The 21,450-nt window shown below is 34.0% G+C and overlaps 1 protein-coding gene across 9 annotated transcripts in view; it reads right to left on the bottom strand.

Annotated features, from left to right (window-relative positions):
• The window catches only part of RALGAPA1 (Ral GTPase activating protein catalytic subunit alpha 1), a 220,888-nt gene that overhangs the window by 5,432 nt on the left and 194,006 nt on the right, over positions 1-21,450 (bottom strand). For 6 of the 9 annotated variants that reach the window (XR_009563100.1, XM_030854800.2, XM_060294754.2 and 3 more), the window contains one exon: positions 5,394-5,518. Coding sequence is in view for 8 of the 9 variants with exons in the window: in XM_030854800.2 (XP_030710660.1) it covers positions 5,394-5,518 (125 nt within the window). In the remaining variant the exon portion in view is untranslated. Of the gene's footprint in view, positions 1-1,928; positions 1,948-2,819; positions 2,851-4,765; positions 4,797-5,393; positions 5,519-21,450 lie in introns of those variants that run through there. The other 3 variants (XM_060294757.1, XM_060294756.2, XM_060294755.1) reach the window with 3 other exon arrangements.

Here is a 21,450-nt window from a genome sequence, read left to right on the forward strand (position 1 = left end):
ATGCATGTATAGTACTTAGCACACCGCCTGGCACTCAGTAATCGCTCAATTATTTTCATTACACAAATTTTACATCTGAATGAATGCTCTATATGAAAACTGAACCTAGTAATTATTGTTATAAAAGGTTAATGGACTTTATTTAAGATTAATATTATTTGCTTCTTGGTCAACAACATACAAGCCAAATTTCTAAGTTTAAAATACTGAAAAGAGAACACATTTGGCTGCTTATAATTTCAGGCTAACCTAGTGATAAATAAATATGATTATTTATTTTTAAAAACATTTGTTTTTAAAAACACAGTAAACAAACTTATAGCTTATGTTATATGTTGAAGGAAACATTTTCTACTGGCACTGACAAATAATATTTAGGATATATATAAAATAACTGTCTTCTGAAGAGCTACAATCTTTTCTGAAGAGCTACGATCTTTTCTTCCAGATCATTTCAAAGCCTAGGAAAAGGAGACAAGTTTAATGGCTAAATTTTGATGATTCATTCCATTCAAAGATTCAAAGAGATGGGCCTTACAATCATAATACTATCTCATCTACATGTGGCAATACAGATTTTGTGAATTAACAGCAAAACTGAGGTTAGAATTAAGGAAGATTAGACACTACTCTAGGTCTTCAAAATCACTGTTAGATTATCTCTTATTTTGATGGCATAGAAATATTTGAATCTTATTACTAATTTTTAGAAGATTTACTTAGATAGGAACCTATACGCTTTCTAAAGGTAATTATGCAAAGTGGTATGTATGTATACGTATATTTATGTATGTATACAGTGGACCCTTGAATGTAGGGGCTAGGGGCGCCAACCCTCTATATAATGTGCCTATAACTTATAGTCAGCCCTCCATACATGCAGTTCCTCCCTATAGGTGGTTCTGGTTCCTCTGTGTCTATGGTTCTGCATCCACGGATTCAACCAATCTCAAATTGTGTAGTACTGTAATATATACTGTTGAAAAAAAATGCATGTTTAAGTAGACCTGTGCAGTTCAAACCCATGTTGTTCAAGGGTCAACTGTACATATATATGCATATGTGTGTATATATTTATATGTATATACATGTGCATATATAGAGGGAGTCAAATACCAATCACCCCTTTAATTTTTAAAGTATTGATACTAAAATCTCTAACTTAATTTGTAGAGAAACAAATCCAAAGAGAGGTACATACTAGTTCAACTAATAGAGTATTAGCTGTAATTCTAGATATGCTACATAATAGGCATTGAAAAATACTTATGGCTGATGATAGTAAAAAGACATAATACTGGAAAAAAACTGGGTGTATTATATATATATTTTATTTTTATTTTTTTGCTATACATACATTTTCTCTGTTGCGGGCAGCACACACATTTGTACTGGACCCGAAGGCTCACTGTGCTGTTCAGGGTGTCCCCACCCCTTACTGTTGGCCGCTCTTAAGTGTGGTGTGGATAGACCAGGCTTCCTCCTCAACAGCTGTCTTTTCCCTTTTTCCAAAATTGCTGTGTCTGGCTCTGCACATTCCCTTTCCTCCTCTTCCCTTTTTTTTTTTTAAATTAATTTTTATTGGAGTATAGTTGCTTTACAATGTTGTGTGCGTTTCTACTGTACAGCAAAATGCATCAGCTATGCATGTGCATATATCCCCCCTCTTTTTTGGATTTCCTTCCCATTTAGGTCACCATAGTGCATTAAGTAGAGTTCCCTGTGCCATACAGTACGTTCTCATTAGTTATCTATTTTATACATAGCATCAATAGTGTATATATGTCAATCCCAATCTCCCAATTCCTCCCACCCCACCCCTTTCCCCCTTGGTATCCACACATTTGTTCTATGTGTGTATTTTTAATAAGAAAGATAACTTAATATTTACTGTGCACTTGCAGTAAAACAGGATCCTGTTTCTTCTTGTTGGCATTCTAGATTTTTCTTTTATTTAAAAAAAAATTGGAGGGGGAGGAAAAAAAACAACTTGATTTGAAAAGACAACGTGACATTAGGGAAAAATATCTAGATTTTGAACTGCCAATATAATCTGGCCAAGAAGAGAAGTAATTTCATTTTAAAGTTTAGAGTCAGAGGAGAGGTGTTCATGAATGTTAAAAAAGAAGGTTACAGTAAAACTTTTGATATTTTCCACACACGTGCCTGACAAAGATAAAGGGATTTTTTTCCTGTAATTTTTTTTTAAATAAAGGACATGAAAAATCTAATAATGTTTTAATGTAGTTATGGAAGATCAACAAAGTGTGACATCACGATATCTCCCTCAGTGACCTTAGGGATAAAAATAATTTCCCTTAAGTATCAGTCTACTGCCACAGACAGTCCATTTTGAGAAAATACAGTTATGAAATTTATGGATCAACTATGATATACCAAAAATGATTTTGTATCTATTTAAATAATACTAAAAATTATCTAGAAGAAGCCCCATTGGATTTCAATGTCATCACAGTTGATACATTACTGTTAACCAGGAAGTAGGTTTTAAATAAGCTTGAGCCAAGTTAAGTTTTAAGCCAAACTTAAAACAGTATTTTTCCACAACTCCACTGAATAGTATTATATTATAGGTTTGGTTAGAAAGAATAGATTATATCCTTTATATGATTATCGTACTGGTATTCCTTTAAAATGTAATTTCAATTTACTGCATTAGTATTGATTAGTATTAGTTTATATGGATGGGGTATGCATGGGATATCTAAAGTTGATCTCAACTGCGGTTGATTCTCGATTACAAGTTAAAAGGAAATGGGGGAAGAACAAAGGGTGTTTTGTTTGACACTTTGTCTTACCTTCAGATAAACAGAACTGATATTTAATGATCTAAATCTCAATGGGGCAAATCAATTTTATCATCATGTTAAAAAGTAATAATGGGGCTTCCCTGGTGGCACAGTGGTTGAAAGTCTGCCTGCCGATGCAGGGGACACGGGTTCGTGCCCCGGTCCAGGAAGATCCCACATGCCGCGTAGCGGCTAGGCCCGTGAACCATGACCACTGAGCCTGCGCGTCCGGAGCCTGTGCTCCGCAACGGGAGAGGCCACGACAGTGAGAGGCCCGTGTACCGCAAAAAAAAAAAAAAAAAAGTAATAATGAACCTAAAAATCTTCACATTATGTAATTTTTGAAAAACATAAGTCAGGTCCATATGGCTATTACATGGCCTATTTCATGTCTTCTCTCTCAACTTTGACTTACAACTTTAAAGGGACTTCTACATTTATGGGTTGGTTTGTGACAGGAAAATCAAAATCTGAGATGACTGGGAATAAAAAAGCATTCTTCAGATATCATAATGTTTTTGCTACTGTAAAGGAGTAAATATTTTCTTTTTATATTATTGTGCTGAATTGAAAACCACTGATAAAAATTTTTATCTTTCATAACTATTAAAGTCTGCAAAAAAACCCATAAAAATGTATTAAGTAATACTGCAAAAGTTAGTTACAGTGTTTAAAAACACCTTTTAAAAATTCAAGTGTATGTTTCTAACAGTTCCTAAAGGCAAAGACAATTTAAAAAAATTAACCAAAGAGCCTTGACTTGGCTGCTGTATCACTCTTTACCTAATGTCTCAGAAAGTGAGAATACTACTTACTTCCCATGTTATACATCTGGCCAAATGTGCAGGATAATATGCAAAATATAAGAAGAACATTAAGAAGAGGAATATGAAGGATTCCAGCTAGTAAACAGCTACAACATGAAAACTGACAGCCTTTATACATTTAAGGGGAAAAGTTAGTCTGAACGTGGCTTTATTATCAATATTTTTCATTTGTGAAATTTATGGCTCAACTCTATGTATGGTACACAAAAGTGTTATTCATGTCTATTTTAATAATGTCTGATATTTTATCAGATATTCTCTATTATTAAAAATGAAATGTCCAGGTATACTTAACTAGTTTTTATTTTGTTGTTCATTAATTTATTTTTAGTATCTTTCTTTTACCATCTTTCTTATGCCGAGCTGTGTAATTTTAGATAGTGTCAACCCAGTCTAATATAATTTTCTCTTTGCTAGGTCTTTTATATAATTAATTGAAAGGGTTCCAAGTTTTTTTGTAAAATTATTTTTATAATGGCCAATTAATTGGTGACAGGAATGGAAGCTTTAATTTCATCGACTTTGAGAATTACAGTAATTTTTTTTGCAAGCAAATTAGGCCAGTAAAGGCCAGTACTGTGCCTCTTAAACTACTTAATATAAAGAAAACTTATATAATATGAAGAGAATCTGAAGGCTTATTAAGATGAACTTCAGGTATATTGTATTCTCTTTTCCTGCTTCCCTTGAACATCATTAAAACAGTCATCTTTGTATTTCAGGTGCCTTGTATGGTGTGAGGCACACAACAGAATAACTATTTGATGAGTTAAGATACCCAATAACAATGCAACACATTACAAAATACAAAGACACACCATTTCAGTTCAGTAGTACTACATTTTCATGCTGAGAAACAAAAAGGTCAATACAACAAGGTGTAACTAACTTCAACCAAGGGTTCTATTATTAGTTATTTTTATCCCAGAACCAGTGTTAGTGTTTCATGCAGACCTAAGTTAGTAAGTATAATTCTGGAAGAAATTTAGTGACAATTTCTGAAATGTTTAGTATGAACCAGGGCAGTGTTAAGTTTGCTTAACTGAGTTACAAGCTTAGTGCTTGCTAATTTTTAAAAAAGGAAATGGGGGAAGAACAAAGGGTGTTTTGTTTGACACTTTGTCTTACCTTCAGATAAACAGAACTGATATTTAATGATCTAAAGAGGGAAAATAAAATAAATGAAACAATCATAAGGAGTGCAAAGAATTACAGAATAGGAAGGCCATGAGTCATTTTTTTCTTACTGATTTCTTCAAAATTAGTTAATTGTAAAAATGCAGTACCCTCTTATAATCTTTAAATATTACAAAATAATTTACTCTAAGTACTTCTAAATCTAGACCAATTATGTTAACTTTATTTGTAAAATTAGAAATGATAAGGTAATATTCTTGGCCATAAAATTTGATCCTCTGAAGTTGAGAGTGCCTGCTCAACTTGTATTTCTTTTGCAGATACTTCAGTAACGATTCCGTGAAACACAATAGTTACTGCCCATTAGCTCAGATAAAATGTAGTGTATGTGCTTTTATGAAGACTGTTGACTTTTAAAGGAACTGTATTTAGGTAAAAGAAAGTATAAATCAAATTTAAAGGCCAAATATGAAAATAATGATGAAGAATATTTATATTTCAATGACTGGAAGTTTATTCAAGCAAGTTTTCCATTATTTTAAGAGTTTTTTAGAACAAAAGGGTATTGCATTTCAAGTTCCAATAATGAACAGTAACTAATACTTGCTTTTAATCTTACCGGCATCAGATGGTAAATGATGGTAGGGAGCTGGAGAAAAAACCTGTGCTGCAAAATCTTCAAATGTCGTTGGTTCTAAATGGTGCTGGACAATCGTTTGCAGATATCGCGCTCTCTCCTCATAGCTGATTTCCTTCAGTTAAGGGTGAACTTAAATGCAGCATACACTGGGAAAGAACCGATTGCATCAAAAAGGACTACTATCACTGCTAAGCCATTACTTCTTAATAAATATAATTATTAACTATTCTTGCATATCATTAAAAGTACAGCTTTTTAAAGAGAAAAAAATGTAGCTTTTAACATAAGTTTACTCTTCAGGATACCACTATACCTGGCAGCTTAACAGGAAGACATTTATTAGAAAATAATTAATAGTAAACTGCTGGAAGAAAGAAAGGCAACAGTTTACTTGGGAAAGGATTCAACTGCTATCAGGTCAGCCTAGGGCTCCTCTTATCTTGTTAATCAGCTTCGATCTGCAGATGTACTCTGAAAAGCCACGCGATAAATACTATAATGCTTAAAATACTATGTCTGAAATTCTGTTCTTCATTTGTAATAATTTATTGTGAAAAATTCCTGCATATCATCTTTTTCTAAAATCCCTGCATTTTCCCAACAATTGTTCTCATTTTGAATGGAAGACTACTGTTGCTGTAATCCTCGAACTTAACTCCATGCAGTTAAGATAAATACACAGCTGAATCTCTATGTCAGGAAAAAATACCTAGTCAATTATAACACTGAAACAAGCAGGAATATTTGCAGAGAGTCCACAGGACTCCTACATACCGTCTAACAAAGCATCTACAGGGCACTGACACTGACAGAAAAATACTGTACTTCCCTTTCACCACATTTTCTTCTCTGATATTATTGACAAGCAACCAGTACCTTGAAGTGTTGTTGCTTTTGAACAACCCACTCCAGGCTTCCTGTTTCAGCAGGCCTGATTGTGCTGTTAGCACAGAGAGGGCGAGAAAGAGAGAGAATTTTTCTGTTGTTCACGAAAGCAACTATGGAAATGGCTGTCAAAATGTAGAGCAGCAGGCAGCAACATACAATTATCAGGAAAAACTCACATGCTGACTCCATGTCGTATAGTTCCTGAACTGAGAAATCAGTTAACCTTTCTTCTACAACTTTTAAAAGTTTTCCAGCTGTACTCAGTGTGCTATGTTGATAGGCTTTACCTAAGACATTTAACTAAGTGTAAAGGATAATAAAAATTTGCTTATTGGTTCTTCTTTATTCATTGAATTTTCCCCAAAACCCATTTTAATATTTTACCCTCAAAATTCATTATTCTCTCTCTTTTTAAAATTGCAATTCAATTGCTGTAATCCTTTAGTTCCAGAGATTGTAGACCGAGTCTACAATCAAGACCAAGAAAAAATTTTGAGAGGAAGATAATTTAAAATGTTAATTCAGTGGGAGATACTGAACCATAGCCAGTTACATTTACAAAAGATTATTGATTGAGAAAAGAAAAAAAAAAGAAGAGTTAAAGGTAAGTCTATATTCATTATGCACTTGACTTAGACTGTGATGTCTTTTGCCACCTAAATGACTTGAGTAACCTCTTCTTATACTACAATTTATTTTATGTATCAAATATTGAAATAATCTTAATTCCAATTCCTGGCAATCCATTATTTTCAATTCTGGGGTTGAACTTCAAAAGAATTTTACTCCTGAAATGGGTAGCAACAGGACAAGATGCTATATTGAAAGGATTTTATGGAAGGATCATATAGACGTTTTTGAGTGTTAACACAGAAAAGTAATATAGCACACTTTTAAAAGAGGGTATATGGTTATAAATGAAAGGGGATGAAACTGATGGTTCAATCTAAATAATACCACATATCTCACAACTTGTTGGAAAGTACTTTTCTCATTGGGGGAGATTCACAGCTGCCGAATTTTCTGCAGTTAATAGAGTCCTTTGATTCACAGCAGTGCCCCTTGTACAAAAAATACTGGCCTTTGTGTATTACCAGAAACTAATTTTCTATTTGGCTGAAAAGGGAAAAATGGGGTTATTGCTTCTCCCTCCTACAGGGCTTTTCATTATGCCTGATGCACTCAACTTCTAAGCTCTTCTGAGAAAAAAAATAACTGAAGAGGCAAGAGGTAGAAAAATGAGCTTGTTAGCACATTAGAAGTGAAGTATCTTGGTGGGCCCTAGAAATTCCCAGTGGTGTGTTAACTTATCACTCTATGCATGCTGGCACTGATAGTCTCCCAATTGATCACTCTCTTTTCGCACCAAAGGTGCTGCCAGGAAGCAAAGGCTGAAGGCCCACAGGAGAACAGTCTGCTATCAAAACAAGCTGTTTTTAAAAGTCTACTTGAATGGGTAAAATGCTTCATGAAAAGTAGGGTGGAGACACCTACCTACTTTTAAAAATGCTCTACTTTCAGAGGGCCTATAAATGAAATATTTTACTTTACCTTATTATATTTAGAGTTTACACAAAAATTAGGCAGAGAGAAAGCAAATTTAATATTTCTAAAGCAAGGAGATTATTAGAGCAAGAAATGAATATCTAGAGAAGATACATTTATTTTTTATTTTTTTAACATCTTTATTGGAGTATAATTGCTTTACATTGTTGTGTTAGTTTCTGCTGTATAACAAAGTGAATCAGCTATACATATACATGTATCCCCATATCCCCTCCCTCTTTTGTCTCCCTCCCACCCTCCCTCTCCCACCCTCCCTCTCCCACCCCTCTAGGTGGTCACAAAGCACCAAGCTGATCTTCCTGTGCTATGCGCTGCTTCCCACTAGCTATCCGTTTTACATTTGGTAGTGTATATATGTCAATGCCACTCTCTCATGTCGTCCCAGCTTACCCTTCCCCCTCCCTGTGTCCTCAAGTCCATTCTCTACGTCTGCATCTTTATTCCTGTCCTGCTCCCAGGTTCTTAAAGATACATTCTGAAGTGTAATTCTATTTCACTATACAAAAGGAGATTCATAAAACTCTGAAGAAACCCTAATATATAAAGCTATAGAAACTAAAATTATCTAGACATAATGTATTCATTTTGTATAAAAACACATGATGTATTTAATAAAACTGAAAAAAATTGTAATTAGAGAAAATGATGCTTTCTAAAACAATTTTTTAAAGTTCAAGTACAGGTGGCAGAGTGAAGGAAAACAATCATTAATTGTTGAATTTAAATGAAAACTGCAACAGTTATTACAAATTAGCCCACTGTCTGAAGTTTCCTTCTGGGGGATTATTTTCAGAAAATACTGTTAGCTTAGTAAATTATTATAGACTACAGTAACTCACCTTCTAAAAGCTAAATATTCTAATTTTCCAAGTGTGATGTAGTCAAATAAATAAATAAACAATATGAAAGCAACCCAATCTACAGTACTTACATCTTTTCCCCTTTTACTTTGGAAAACATATATTAAGGAGATATAATGAACTCTAAGTACTTAAACAATAGTCCTGAGTCCACAAACAAGGTATTTTTTGTGATTGAGATGATGATAAAGTTCCAAACAGTGATGTTAGCGTCTGCAATGGTAACCATAGTCCAAAATAGTTAATTCCTATATCTCCTTATAATATGTTAGACACTTATTCCTTAAAAGGCAGCTCTCTAGGGAAGAGTTATTAGTACCTATAAATTGAGTGGCATACGCAAACTTGATGGCTAATAACAACAGGATAAGCTCAAGCTATATTCCTACTGTGACTGTGTGTTGCCACTGGCGTTGAAATTAAATTGAAATGGGTGAAATGATAAAAAGATGATGGTAAACTTACAAATTCAGAACAAAATTTAAAGTACAAGTCTAAGTTGAATTAAGACGGTTTTTGTTGCAAATCTAAAACAACCCAAGCCAAAACTAGCTAAGAAAAAGCCATTTGATGAAGGAGACTTTTAGCTGGTAGGAATCTTTAATACAGAACTAGCCAATCAAAAGAAATAACACACAGGTGCTGCAATCACAGCAATATAATTATCCACTAATCCTCCTTCCTTCTACTTTCTGCAAAAATAGAAATGGGGGGAAGGAATATTACCATTCTGAAAATAAGAAAAGGGAACTGAATGATTTTTATAGTATAAATAAATAGTTTAAACCCAATCTGTATTTCATTAATATGAAGTTAATATCAGTATTCAATTAACTACTTTTGATTTTAAACTTATCATATGAAATAATAATGGCCCCCTGTCACTGTGTCAAGCCCAGCTGTTATGAAACTAGGGTTCAGTTTCAGCCCACTCCTGGAAAGAGATGCATGAATTCTCTGTGCCACAGTTTCTCTGAATGTTAAATGGAGATCCCCCCACCTGCTCCTATTTATGTCATAGGGCTGCTGAAGATAAAGGATATAAATACAAAGTAACCCAAAAGTCCCTCTACATCTGTGATGAAAATAGTTATTTTGACCTCTGACTCAAGTCTTTGTACATAGCAGGTGCTGTCTCCACTAGGACAATTTTCAGTATCATCAGTTTAAGAAATATACCTGTGTACATGTGCAAGAACTCTGATAATATTTCTTGTTTATGTTATGTACGAGAGGAACTTCTGACTTATTCTGGTAAGAGAAAACTCTGATTTCTCATGAGAAAAAACACAATATGAAGAAAAGAGACTGCAGACAGTTAATTAGAAACACTTTTTTCAACTTTACTAATATATAGGGAGAACAGATAAAAGGTAGATTTGGTTTTTAAAGAAGCAACAACCCTTCATTCGCCACAATAATTCTTAATAATACAATGTAATTTTGAACTGCTTCTGCTGTCAGAAAAGGCATAACTTTCAGTTTTGTGATCATTAATTCCATGGCACGCCCAGGAGGTTGTATAAATACTTAGGTCCAATGTAATTTGTGACTAGTCTCAAAGAAATAGAAATTTGTGTGTGTGTAAGTATATGTACATGTGTATATGTATATATGTTTATGTTTGTATATATGTATGTTGTACATAGCAAGAATATAAAGTATAATTTTTCACAAAAAGGAGTTACGAAAATTACAGACAGACAACAAAGGCATATCATTGCTTAACTAATTTCCTCTTAAATTCAGGTTTAATATTTTCTTTCCTAAACAAGAAAAAACTACCGGCTCCTTTTTAAGTAAAGGCAAAGCATGAAGTGTCTATATCTGTGCTCAACAGCATAGCCTCAGGGATTTAGGGCCCATTCTGAAATTCCTAATTTAGTAAGCACTTGCCCACACTCATATTAATGTGGTTTCTTTGTCATTTTAGCAGTCAGGAATTTCATCTCCCTTCTCTGTATACAAAATTCCAAGAATAGTAACTGCAGGAAGAGAAAGAGTTTTACCTATTAAAAATTTCTTGCAAGTACTACTTACAATATTTACAAAGTCTGTAAGATGGTTGGTAGTTTGAAATTGGCTATGGTGGGAGTTTTCACATCATAGAACTCAAAAAATGCCACAAATCGAGGCCTCCTCCTGCTCTCCAGAGCCAGTTGTTAAGCATCAAGCGTGCCTCTTTCCTCACGCTTGTTCTCCTAATAAACTAGTGGGAGACTAATGTCTGAGGGTGGAGGCCATGCCTTTTTATCTTTGTATCTCTAGCACCTAGCACAGGGCCTAGCAGCACTCAATGACTGTTTATAAATTATAGAATGAATGAATAAAGTTGGTTTGGTAGTTGATTAGGAGCCTGTTATGCAGACAGCCCCCTTCCTCTAATCTCACTTTGGCTCCCCAGAGACAAAGCCCTCTGGGGCAAATACAGTTGGGACTCTCCTAGGATTGAACTTACAGAGAGAGTCTGGTTCCACCTCTACCCTTAATCTTGCTGACCTTCTCCGGAAGAAGAAAAAGTGAGTAAAGCACAATGTATACATATGTAAGGTGTAACATTAAAGGAAAATTGATATTAATTTCTTAAAAAATTATAATAATTGCCTACAGAAGAAATTCTATAAATGTTGAAAGTAATTACAACTCATTACAATTTAGCATTGAAATAAACATTTTGCCCTATTGGTTGTGATAATTTTAGTTAGAACTAGAGGAAGGATACAACAATGATCTACAAACGTTAATGTCAGGAAACTTAGCAAAATCAGCAAAATGTTTATTCAGCAATAAGCCTTGCCTCGAAGGAGAAAATAAAGGTTCGCTCAGAAAAACAAAGCTGCTGACCAGTAGAGTTCGGACTAGAACCTTGGTCATTTAATAGTCCAGTGCTCTTTCTACAGACAATCTCAACGATCTGGATTTTAGATGGGGAAAAAAAAGTATAAAAAGCATTTTAGCCAGCTCAAGGATGGCCAACACAATGACTACTAGCTTAAGTTCTAAGATTGGCAATTTTTCAAAAATCTTTGTTTATATACTAGAATATCATATGTAGTATAGTAATAAAAATCCATGACATGATCTAAAATAAAACTGAGAAAATAAACCACAGTTGACTTTTTAGTTCTAAAAGGCCTTGAAGTATCTTCAAACATTCTGAGTCAGTATCATTACACAGGGTCTTGAAAACTTAATGAAAAATAAGAATTTTATTGAGATACAGAATATGGGTAGATATATTCTGCAATTACATCTGCAGGATCTAATAATTATTATTATCAGGAGTAAAGTGGCATACTTCCCTGAAATATACAGGGCAATTAAGTATCCCATGGACTAATAGGCACTGCTCATTTATAAAATAAAAGTAAACTATATTGCTTACTTTATAAAGAAGATCTAGTACATTAATTAATATTCCATTTCTTTCCTACAGTAGCTAATTTCTTTAAGAAACATGCAGTCTAGTTCATATGCAGTAAAAAATAAAATTCCCCTAAATAGCATGAATCTTGGAATTATTTGTACTATGTTATTAGAAATTCTGAAAATCTGCAACAGGTTATGACCAATTATTGTATATGATTTTTATGATGCTTTATATTAATGAAATTCTTTAGTAGTTGATACTATCTACACCGTGAAGGAAAAGCTGTGATTTGTCAGAGTAGACAAAGCTGGGCTTTAATCCATCCTTTTAAGCATGCTGCCAAGTCTATATTGTTTTCACTGCGTCTCAATTAGGAGACAGGCAGGACACCTGGTACTTCTTTATCTAAGTCCCATGGGCTGCCAGATGACTCAAAATCCATAACAGGTGCTAAGGCACTGTGAGGATAGTCCTATTATTGAAAGCTGGAGCTGTATAAAATTTGGACCATATATAATTGCTCATAAATCAGTCAATTACTAAATGAAAACATTAAGTAAAACGTTGATAAGCCCGATTCTAACAAACTTCATGTAAATACATTTAAAAAGATTAACCTTAAATAAATAGGATTAAAAATTTAAACCTACCTAAAGGTTCTGAAAATCCTTCCTGATTTAATAATCTAATAATCACTGGCAGTTTCTAAAAAGGACTAACATGATTATCAAATATGTGTATCTATTACACTTTCATGAAAGTTGCATGAAACAAAACATCTAAAAGAAAAACTAAGTTACCTGGATTTCAAATTTAATGAAATTAAAATTTTGTGCTCTCCTTCTTGGTTAAGATCTGCTTGAAAATACTACCATTAAGTAATAATGAGACTTTCATAGTCAACAGAGACCTGCTTCAAAATTACTAGTATTACAGTAAGAGTTTAAAAAATATTGGGGGGAGACTAGGAACAATCACTGTGTTGTTCCTCTTAGGAACAAAAATTTCAGTACATTAAGTTGAGGAAATGAATGTCTGCGTTTGGACTAAATACTAAACTTGGGTTCTATGAGAAGACTGCAAAAAGGAAAAAAATAACTAAGTGAAATTTTACAGTGTACAATTACTTAAGTGTTATCTCTACCTAAATGTGCACTAACTTAATTAAGATTCTGTTTAAATGCTATAATTATCAGGAGTACAAAAAAAAGTGATTTATTATCATGGTAAGTAGTTACAAAGTACAGCAAACTGTCATTTAAGACAGTGTCATAGCATCTATGATAAACAGTATATTGGCTTAAACTAATGCACTATATGCCCCCAGGGAATAATAGGCTCAGCGACTGGACTTTAACATTAAAATCTACCCATTAATCTTGACTTAACTACAATCTATTCTGCAGTAAAAGGAAGAATGGGCATTCAATGAATTATTGTTTTTGAAATATTGCACTGGTGCCCATTTACTAAAATAATTTAAGGGGACATGAAGAGATGCAATACTAGTAAATCTTACTGTTACTAATTTTATAAAACATGCATTTGATTTTCCCTCAGTTTAGCAAGAACACCCCATTTTTTAAAATCTATAGATTAAAAATTTTTTCTTAAAATATTTCTCCCTGATCCTTTGAAAGGACATGTTGCATAACTTACAATACTGCAGTATAATTTAGTCAACTTAAGTTCTGCTGAAAATAGGAATCATCTATGGAAATATACTGTGGGGTCAGGATTCTGGGGGCTGAAAAAGCTTTAATTTTTTTTAAGTTGTAGATCATTGTTTCTTTGCATCAGAACCTCCAACTGCTTGATTAGACTGACCAGAAGAAAATGGAAAGGCCCAGAGTAGTGTTTATACAAATATCACAGCATACAATGCCTCACATAACAAAGAAACAACACTCACATTTAAAAAAGATACCCAAAATAGAATTCAAGGAGAGAAAGACAATTATGAGTGACTGAAATAGGCATTACCTACTCATTTAAATGATAAATCCAGTATGTAACCTTAAGATTTGCTTAGTGGATTATTTTAGCACTTACGATTGTTATGCATAAAATTAAGTTACATTTTTATATTAATATTGCTTGTATGTATTCAGACGATATTTGGGAATTCTAAAAAGCACGTAAGCCAAATCTGTCTCTAACCTTATCTGATATAGTAAATGTGCTGGTTTTAATCCACTTTCCCTTATTTTAAATTTCTATCAAGATAACAAAACATTACTTTCATTTCATTTAAAGGTAAAAATACAATGAAGCAAACCGACTTTTGCTCTGCTATAATCTGGTGGGCTGAAAATAGATAATGGCATGTTAACAAGGAATTACTACAGGTGGTTGCTTAAATATATTTATTTGCTTTCTTTTTGATAGTAGGTATGTGCTAAATAAAAGTCAACACGCTTATCAAAAGAATAAGTAAATGTAGAAACATCAATTCTACAACAGCTATTTTTGCTTCTTCTCTTTTCTGAACAGCAATTAGTAAAGCAACCCCTTCCCCTCCTCCCTAGTGCCGTCAAGCTGTTCAGAGCAGTTTGCAACTCGACAATGGTACCATTGTGAATGCTCTCTGGGCTTCCTTCCCACAGAGAGTTAAATGGGCAGTTCCTGCTGCCCATGATTGGTGTCCAGTGAAATAATACTCAAGAGCCAGGTTTTATCAGCTTCACGCCAAAGAAGTGAAGCCAGGGAACCCAAGCCTTCATATCATACTGGACCATATGCCAACCCTGATGGCCCCAAAGGTTTATCACTAAGAATCAGGATCCATCATGTCCCTTGTGAAATTTCATTTCGCATACCTTATGTGAAATGCAAAGCTTCACTAAAAACCGAACCTTCTTTGCAATTGGCATGAACAGATGGACGGTAACAGTGGTTTGGCAAGCAAAAGTTAAAATTTAAATAGGCTATATTCTAGCGTTTGAGAGGAAAAGCAGTTAGAAGAAAATGGGGAGATTTGTGATCCATAGTTTAATTTTAATTCCATTATTGAGTTATTAAAAATTCAATAGCAAAATCCCATATATTTAGTAAAAGGAAAATAATGGATTAAAAGCACTGCAATTCCTATGTTAAACGAGGTTAGAGTAATTTCAGCTTTACATCCTTCATTCTTTGCTCTCTGAAATCCCCAAATAGCATCTGAATCTACTGCTGTTTTTCTATTTAAATAAAGACTAGAATAAAACTTACACATTATGCAGTAGGTGTAGTTAATAATAATGTGAGCATACCAGTGCACCTTCATCACTAACATCAACAACATAGCGTTTGATAGAAAAAAAAAATCCTTTTCTAGCAAAGGTCAGAAGTTAATAAAGATGGAAGCAGAGAAACTTCCAAGTTTTGTTGTTTTTAGGGAACAGTCTGACAATCACCTGATAGAGTTCTCCTATTTTCTTTCTGGTACACTATGATATAACCCAACTGTCCATAGATTGGCATATATGGACCATACTGTCACACTGGATTTGAGAAAACAGGTAAAATGGTGGTACTGTTTTCTTTTCCTTTGCTATTATCGCTGTGAAGCCAATGTACTATCAGAATAGGATAAAAAACTTCATTTGTCAACAACATGTAAAAGTATAACAGTATGTAAAAACACATTTTCTGAGCTCTTGCTACACGACAGACAGGCTGCTTAGTGCTTCATGTGGATAATCTCATTTAATCCTTACAACACTCCTGAGTTTGGTACTCCTTTTACAGATTAAATAAAATTAGACATAAAGACAGTGACACACTTAATAAGTGGTTCTGGACTCTGAAGCCCAGGCTGATTACCCAACAGTCAGCCTCCACATTTTTAAATATAATTAATTTATAATTAAGGACTATAATTAAGGACAGTCTATACTTACCAATATTATCTTCTGAGGAAATGATCTACAAAAGACGGTAGATACATAAAGTTATGCAGTTTCTCAATAAACTCACTTTCTTCTAACGTGAAATGGCAGCAATATTGATGGGCCTCCCTAAGAGGTTTTATAATGTTCTATCGTAATGAATGGCAAACTGCATTAGTGGAGCCAATCAATTACATTTCATTTCGTTTTGGCTCTCACACTTTTGCAACAGGTTCTTTACATTTGAGTAGTAGAACTGCAGGGATAACAAACTGTGACTAATTGAAGAATGATCATTGACTTCTGGTAATTTGTCTGATAAAGTTAAACAGAAACCCAATTCTGGCATTTACGAAAAAGTCAAATCTAAACAGATTAGAAGAAATCAAATAATATAGGTTTGGGAGGAAAGAATATTAAATCTAGGAGGAAAGTGTTTTTTAAAGGTACTATTTTATTTTATAACATCCCCCAAAACGTGTATTACATATATATATATACACACACACACACACACACACACACACACACACATAAAGGCTCAAAATATAAATTACAAGATTATAACAGACATGCTGCATTCCATCCACTCAAATCTCACCCTTTGAGGCCCAGATTTTCTATACATTCTTCCCTGATTTTCTTACTCCAAAGTAATTACTTTTTCCTTGGAACTCCCACAGCATCTTATCTACAACCCTACTGTGACACATTTTACCTTGTGTTATAATTTTTAGTGTACATATAATTATCTCCCCTATTAAATTGTAAGATTATTGAAGAGATTACCATCTGATTTGTCTTTGCATTTCTCTCAAAATCTTTACAATTACCATTTAAGTGATCAATAAATATTTTTGATAGAAGAAAAACAGTACAGTTGCATCTTTTGACCTGGTGGTGGTTAAACTGTAATTATTCACCATATAGTATATTTAGGATTTATACTCTTTTTTCAAATTATATTTTGCAGTTAGAAAGGTTAAGAAGAAAAACTTAAGAAAATTAGGACATGGGATGTGGTTAATTTTATGTCAACTTGGCTAGGCCATGGTACCCAGTTTTTGGTCAAACACCAGCCTAGATGTTGCTGTGAAGGTATTTTTCAGATGTGAATACCATTTAAATCAGGAGAAAAGTATATCAGATTACTCTCCATAACGTGGGTGGGTCTCATCCAGTCAGTTGAAGACCTTAGGAGAAAAGACTGAGGTCCCCAAGGAAGGCAGAAATTCTATCTCCAGATGCCTTCTGACTCAGACTGCATCAACTCTACCCCAACTCCCACAGATTTCAGACTTGCCAGTACCCACAACCGTGTCAGCCAATTCCTTAAAATCAGTCTCTCTCTTTATGTACTTATGTATATACACATATCCTACTGATTGTTTCTCTGAGAACCTGAATACAACATGACTATATACTGTAACTTCTGAAAATTTCTATGTATAATCTCATATTAAAAAGAGAAGCCTTAATGTAAAGGTTTTAAAAAAAAGGGTTTTTTAACTGTAAAATGAGGAACCCATTCCACGGCACTATCAGATTCAGAGCTTTCAGAACTTCCAAACCAGAAGAGAAACAGTACATATTTGATAGCAACATATTTAACATTTATACATAGTCAAAATGTCCCTAGGATCAAAACAAATAATTACTTCAAAATTTTTATTTAAGGAAAAGTCATGATAGCTAAGATCATGAAATTAATGCTTTGGAATTATTCCTAATACAAAAAAGCCAAAAACAAACAACAAAAAAACCCCCAAACCCCACCAACACACACATACACTCTCTTCCAACAGGTAATTAATAAATGATGACTAAGATCAACCTGAAATACCCCTCAGGTCCAATGGTTACTGAGGATGTGCCTACTCCTTCTCCCCAGTGATGCATTTCAGTTCTAACTGCATGATCAAACCAATAAATTGAGCTCGAGACAAAAAAAGAAACAAACAAAAAAACCCAAAAAAACCTAGCTGACAAAGTCAGAGGTTGCAAGAAAATGCTTTTCAAGTACAAGTAATGCAAGAAATAACAAGTGAAGTAAAGGAGAGGTTTCAAAGCTTGAAAGACAGTCATCAATACTGACAGATTACTGTAATTCTGGCTGCCAGCATGATCGATTTGGGCAGCGTATGACAATCAATATTGTCCTCATTTAGTGAACAACATTAGATTCACAGATACAGAAGATGTTCCTAGGATAAAATTTAAGCTGTACTTAATGATCATAAATAGCACAATTTATGCTGTGGAATCTTAGTGGGTACTTTTACTGGGCATAAAATAACTGACACAGCAGTACAATTATCCAAATATAATTGAGTTTATTACATATTCTTTTACTCCTTCATTTCTCTTATGAGGATTAAAATAGTAACTCTGATGGTTTTCAAAGCCTACTTCTATCTCAGTTTTTGTTGTAATTTCTTTTGTTTTATTGATCTGTTTTAGAGCGCATGATTTTTTTTCCTTAATGGGAGCTTAAGGAAATTTGTCAAAATCTGAATTTGTCAAAAATATACATTTAAACTTTTATATTTCTGAAATATGTATTGTTACTTAAAATGAAAAGACATTTATATTTCAATATCTCAAAAACATCTAGTTGTAATTTATTGTATAAACTTTCATTTAAAAATCAAGTAATTGGGCTTCCCTGGTGGCACAGTGGTTAAGAATCCACCTGCCAATGCAGGGCACACGGGTTCAATCCCTGGTCTGGGATCCCACATGCTGCGGAGCAACTAAGCCTGTGCGCCCCAACTACTAAGCCTGTGCTCTAGAGCACACAAGCCACAACCACTGAAGCCCGTGTGCCTAGAGCCCATGCTCTGCAACAGGAGAGGCCACCACAATGAGAAGCCTGCGCACTGCAAGGAAGAGTAGCCCCTGCTCACTGTGACAATGTGCAGCAATGAAGACCAAAAATAAATAAACAAAAAATTTTAAAAAATGAATAAACTCTATCTTTAAAAAATATAAAATCAAGTAATCTATCAGTACTTATATGAAGTTATTTCCTCCAACGTTTAGAATTAATATACACCTTTGTGAATCTTTGTGAAAGATGACTACATGTTCTTCAGATTAGCAAAGGCTGAGTATCTCTATTATATATTTAAATAGCATGGGAAAATAACTTCTATATAGCTTCTAAATTCAAGCTTCTAAGTCAAGAAAAATTTGTTTGATCTGTCTGATTTAATATTTTTACTCTGATAGTTCCAGAAGTGGTTTTCCTGATAGAAGTTGCTCACATCTGCTGTGTAAATAAAGTGTTCATGTTTACTGTTTTCATCTGAAATTATCTCTCTTCATCTTAGAATTTTCTCCAATGTGCTATTTATTAACATCTCAGCAAGATTAACTATTAAGAGCTTCATGAAACAGGCCTAAAAATCCAATCCAATCAATTAACCAACCAACCAACCAACCAACCAACCATAAAAACCCAATTAGGCAATTCCTTGCTGTTGGGTAGAGCTGTTTCATATTGACTGTAATCTTTACACATAACAGAATTAATCACTGCACAAAATAACGTACCTTATTTCATTTACTAGGTGCATCCAAATTCATTATCTCATTTATTCTTCACAACAATTCCGAGATGGGTATTAGCATCTTTTTTACAGATGAAGAGAGTTAGGTTTAGAGATTCTGGGACTTGACTAGGATCACAAGGTGGACCTCGGGTGGCATGGACTTATATACACTACCAAACGTAAAATAGATAGCTAGTGGGAAGCAGCCGCATAGCACAGGGAGATCAGCTCGATGCTTTGTGACCACCTAGAGGGGTGGGATAGGGAGGGTGGGAGGGAGGGAGACGCAAGAGGGAAGAGATATGGGAACATATGTATATGTATAACTGATCCACTTTGTTATAAAGCAGAAACTAACACACCATTGTAAAGCAATTATACTCCAATAAAGATGTTAAAAAAAAAATCAATGTTTCTAACTGCAAATCCAGCTATTATACCTCTACCTCTAGTGTAACGTGCAAATCTGAACTAGTCCTTAAGAGTATGAATTTAGGCGCAGGTAAAAGAAATTAAGCTATATCCTCACTTTTAATTGGTATACTTGAACTACTTGGTAAGATGTGCATTTTACATGTTGTTTGTATATCAGGCCTGAAATAGTTTGTGTGAGTTCAATAAATTGAGTTCCTATTGACACAAGAGGCAAATAAGAGTTTTGTATTACAATCTAATCTCGCTCTCATCACTTTCCCAAAAGATTTAAGGCATTCTTTCAACTGTGTCTTAAATGAAATGATGGAGAACACTAACCTCAGGATAAACATCAAGATCAGGGGAACTGTAAAGAGGCGTAGGTCAGAAAGAAGTCAATCTCAGTAGAGTTGACAATGCGGACAAAATTAGTTTACAGATAATAATCTGTATATTCCTTATAAGATTAGCTACCTTTCTAGAGATATTCAGGATATAATAAACTGAATCCTTACATTTCATGACAATGACCACGTCAAATCTGAGTTTTCAACTCAAAGTGAAGATGTAACCGCTACAAATAAGAAATGCTATATAAATGACATTAAGCTTAAGCAATGTAACATGCCATGATCCACCTATAATTCCATTCCACAGTATCAGAATACGTGAGAAATTACATAGAAATCAGATTGCTTAAGTCAATTTTCATTAAAAGAAGAAAACGTATGTGGTAGACTTATGATAAATCCATTTCATATGGAATAGGACACAGGATATTTTTAAAAGCCTTCCCTGTAAAGCTTAATATCTACAGTTTATTATGTAAAAGAAAAATAATTGAAGTGTTTTGAATAATGTAGAAAAAGTATATGGAAACACAAATCCATTTTAGAAAGGAATATCAGAAAACAATTAAAATTCTACAACTGTGTGCGTATTTCGCCCCAGGCAGTGTTCTAAGAAGTTTACACATATTGACTCATTCAGTTCTCATAACACTACAGGCTAGATATTATTATCATTCTCATTTTATGGATAAGGAAATTGAGGCTCAGAGAGGTTAAATAACTTGCCCAAGGATGTATAGCTAATGAAGTGGTGACCAGCATTTGAGTCCAGGTAATCTGGCTCCAGAAGCCATGTCCTCTCATACTTCCATGTCTCTGTTTATGTCGTCCCTCTGCTTGGAATGATCTTAATCTCATCTACCTGATTAATTCATTCATCCTTCAAGATTGGTTCAATCCTTACATTTCTCAGAAGTGTTTCCTGATACCACCACTCCTTACAGCTGACTGAGAGGTATCTGAAGTATTGTTATAATAATTCCAGAACATCCTGTGCATAACTCTATTACAGCACAGATACTGAAAACAATATATTTCTTCAACTAGATTGAGTACTTTGAAATGACTGTTATGGTTATCTCTGCACATCCAGATTAGCAGAACGCCTAGTACATAATGGGGCTCTAATTAATTAACCAAAAGACAAGTACCGATTAAAAGC

The sequence above is a fragment of the Globicephala melas genome, chromosome 2, assembly GCF_963455315.2.
Source record: "Globicephala melas chromosome 2, mGloMel1.2, whole genome shotgun sequence".
NCBI classification, from domain to species: domain Eukaryota; kingdom Metazoa; phylum Chordata; class Mammalia; order Artiodactyla; family Delphinidae; genus Globicephala; species Globicephala melas.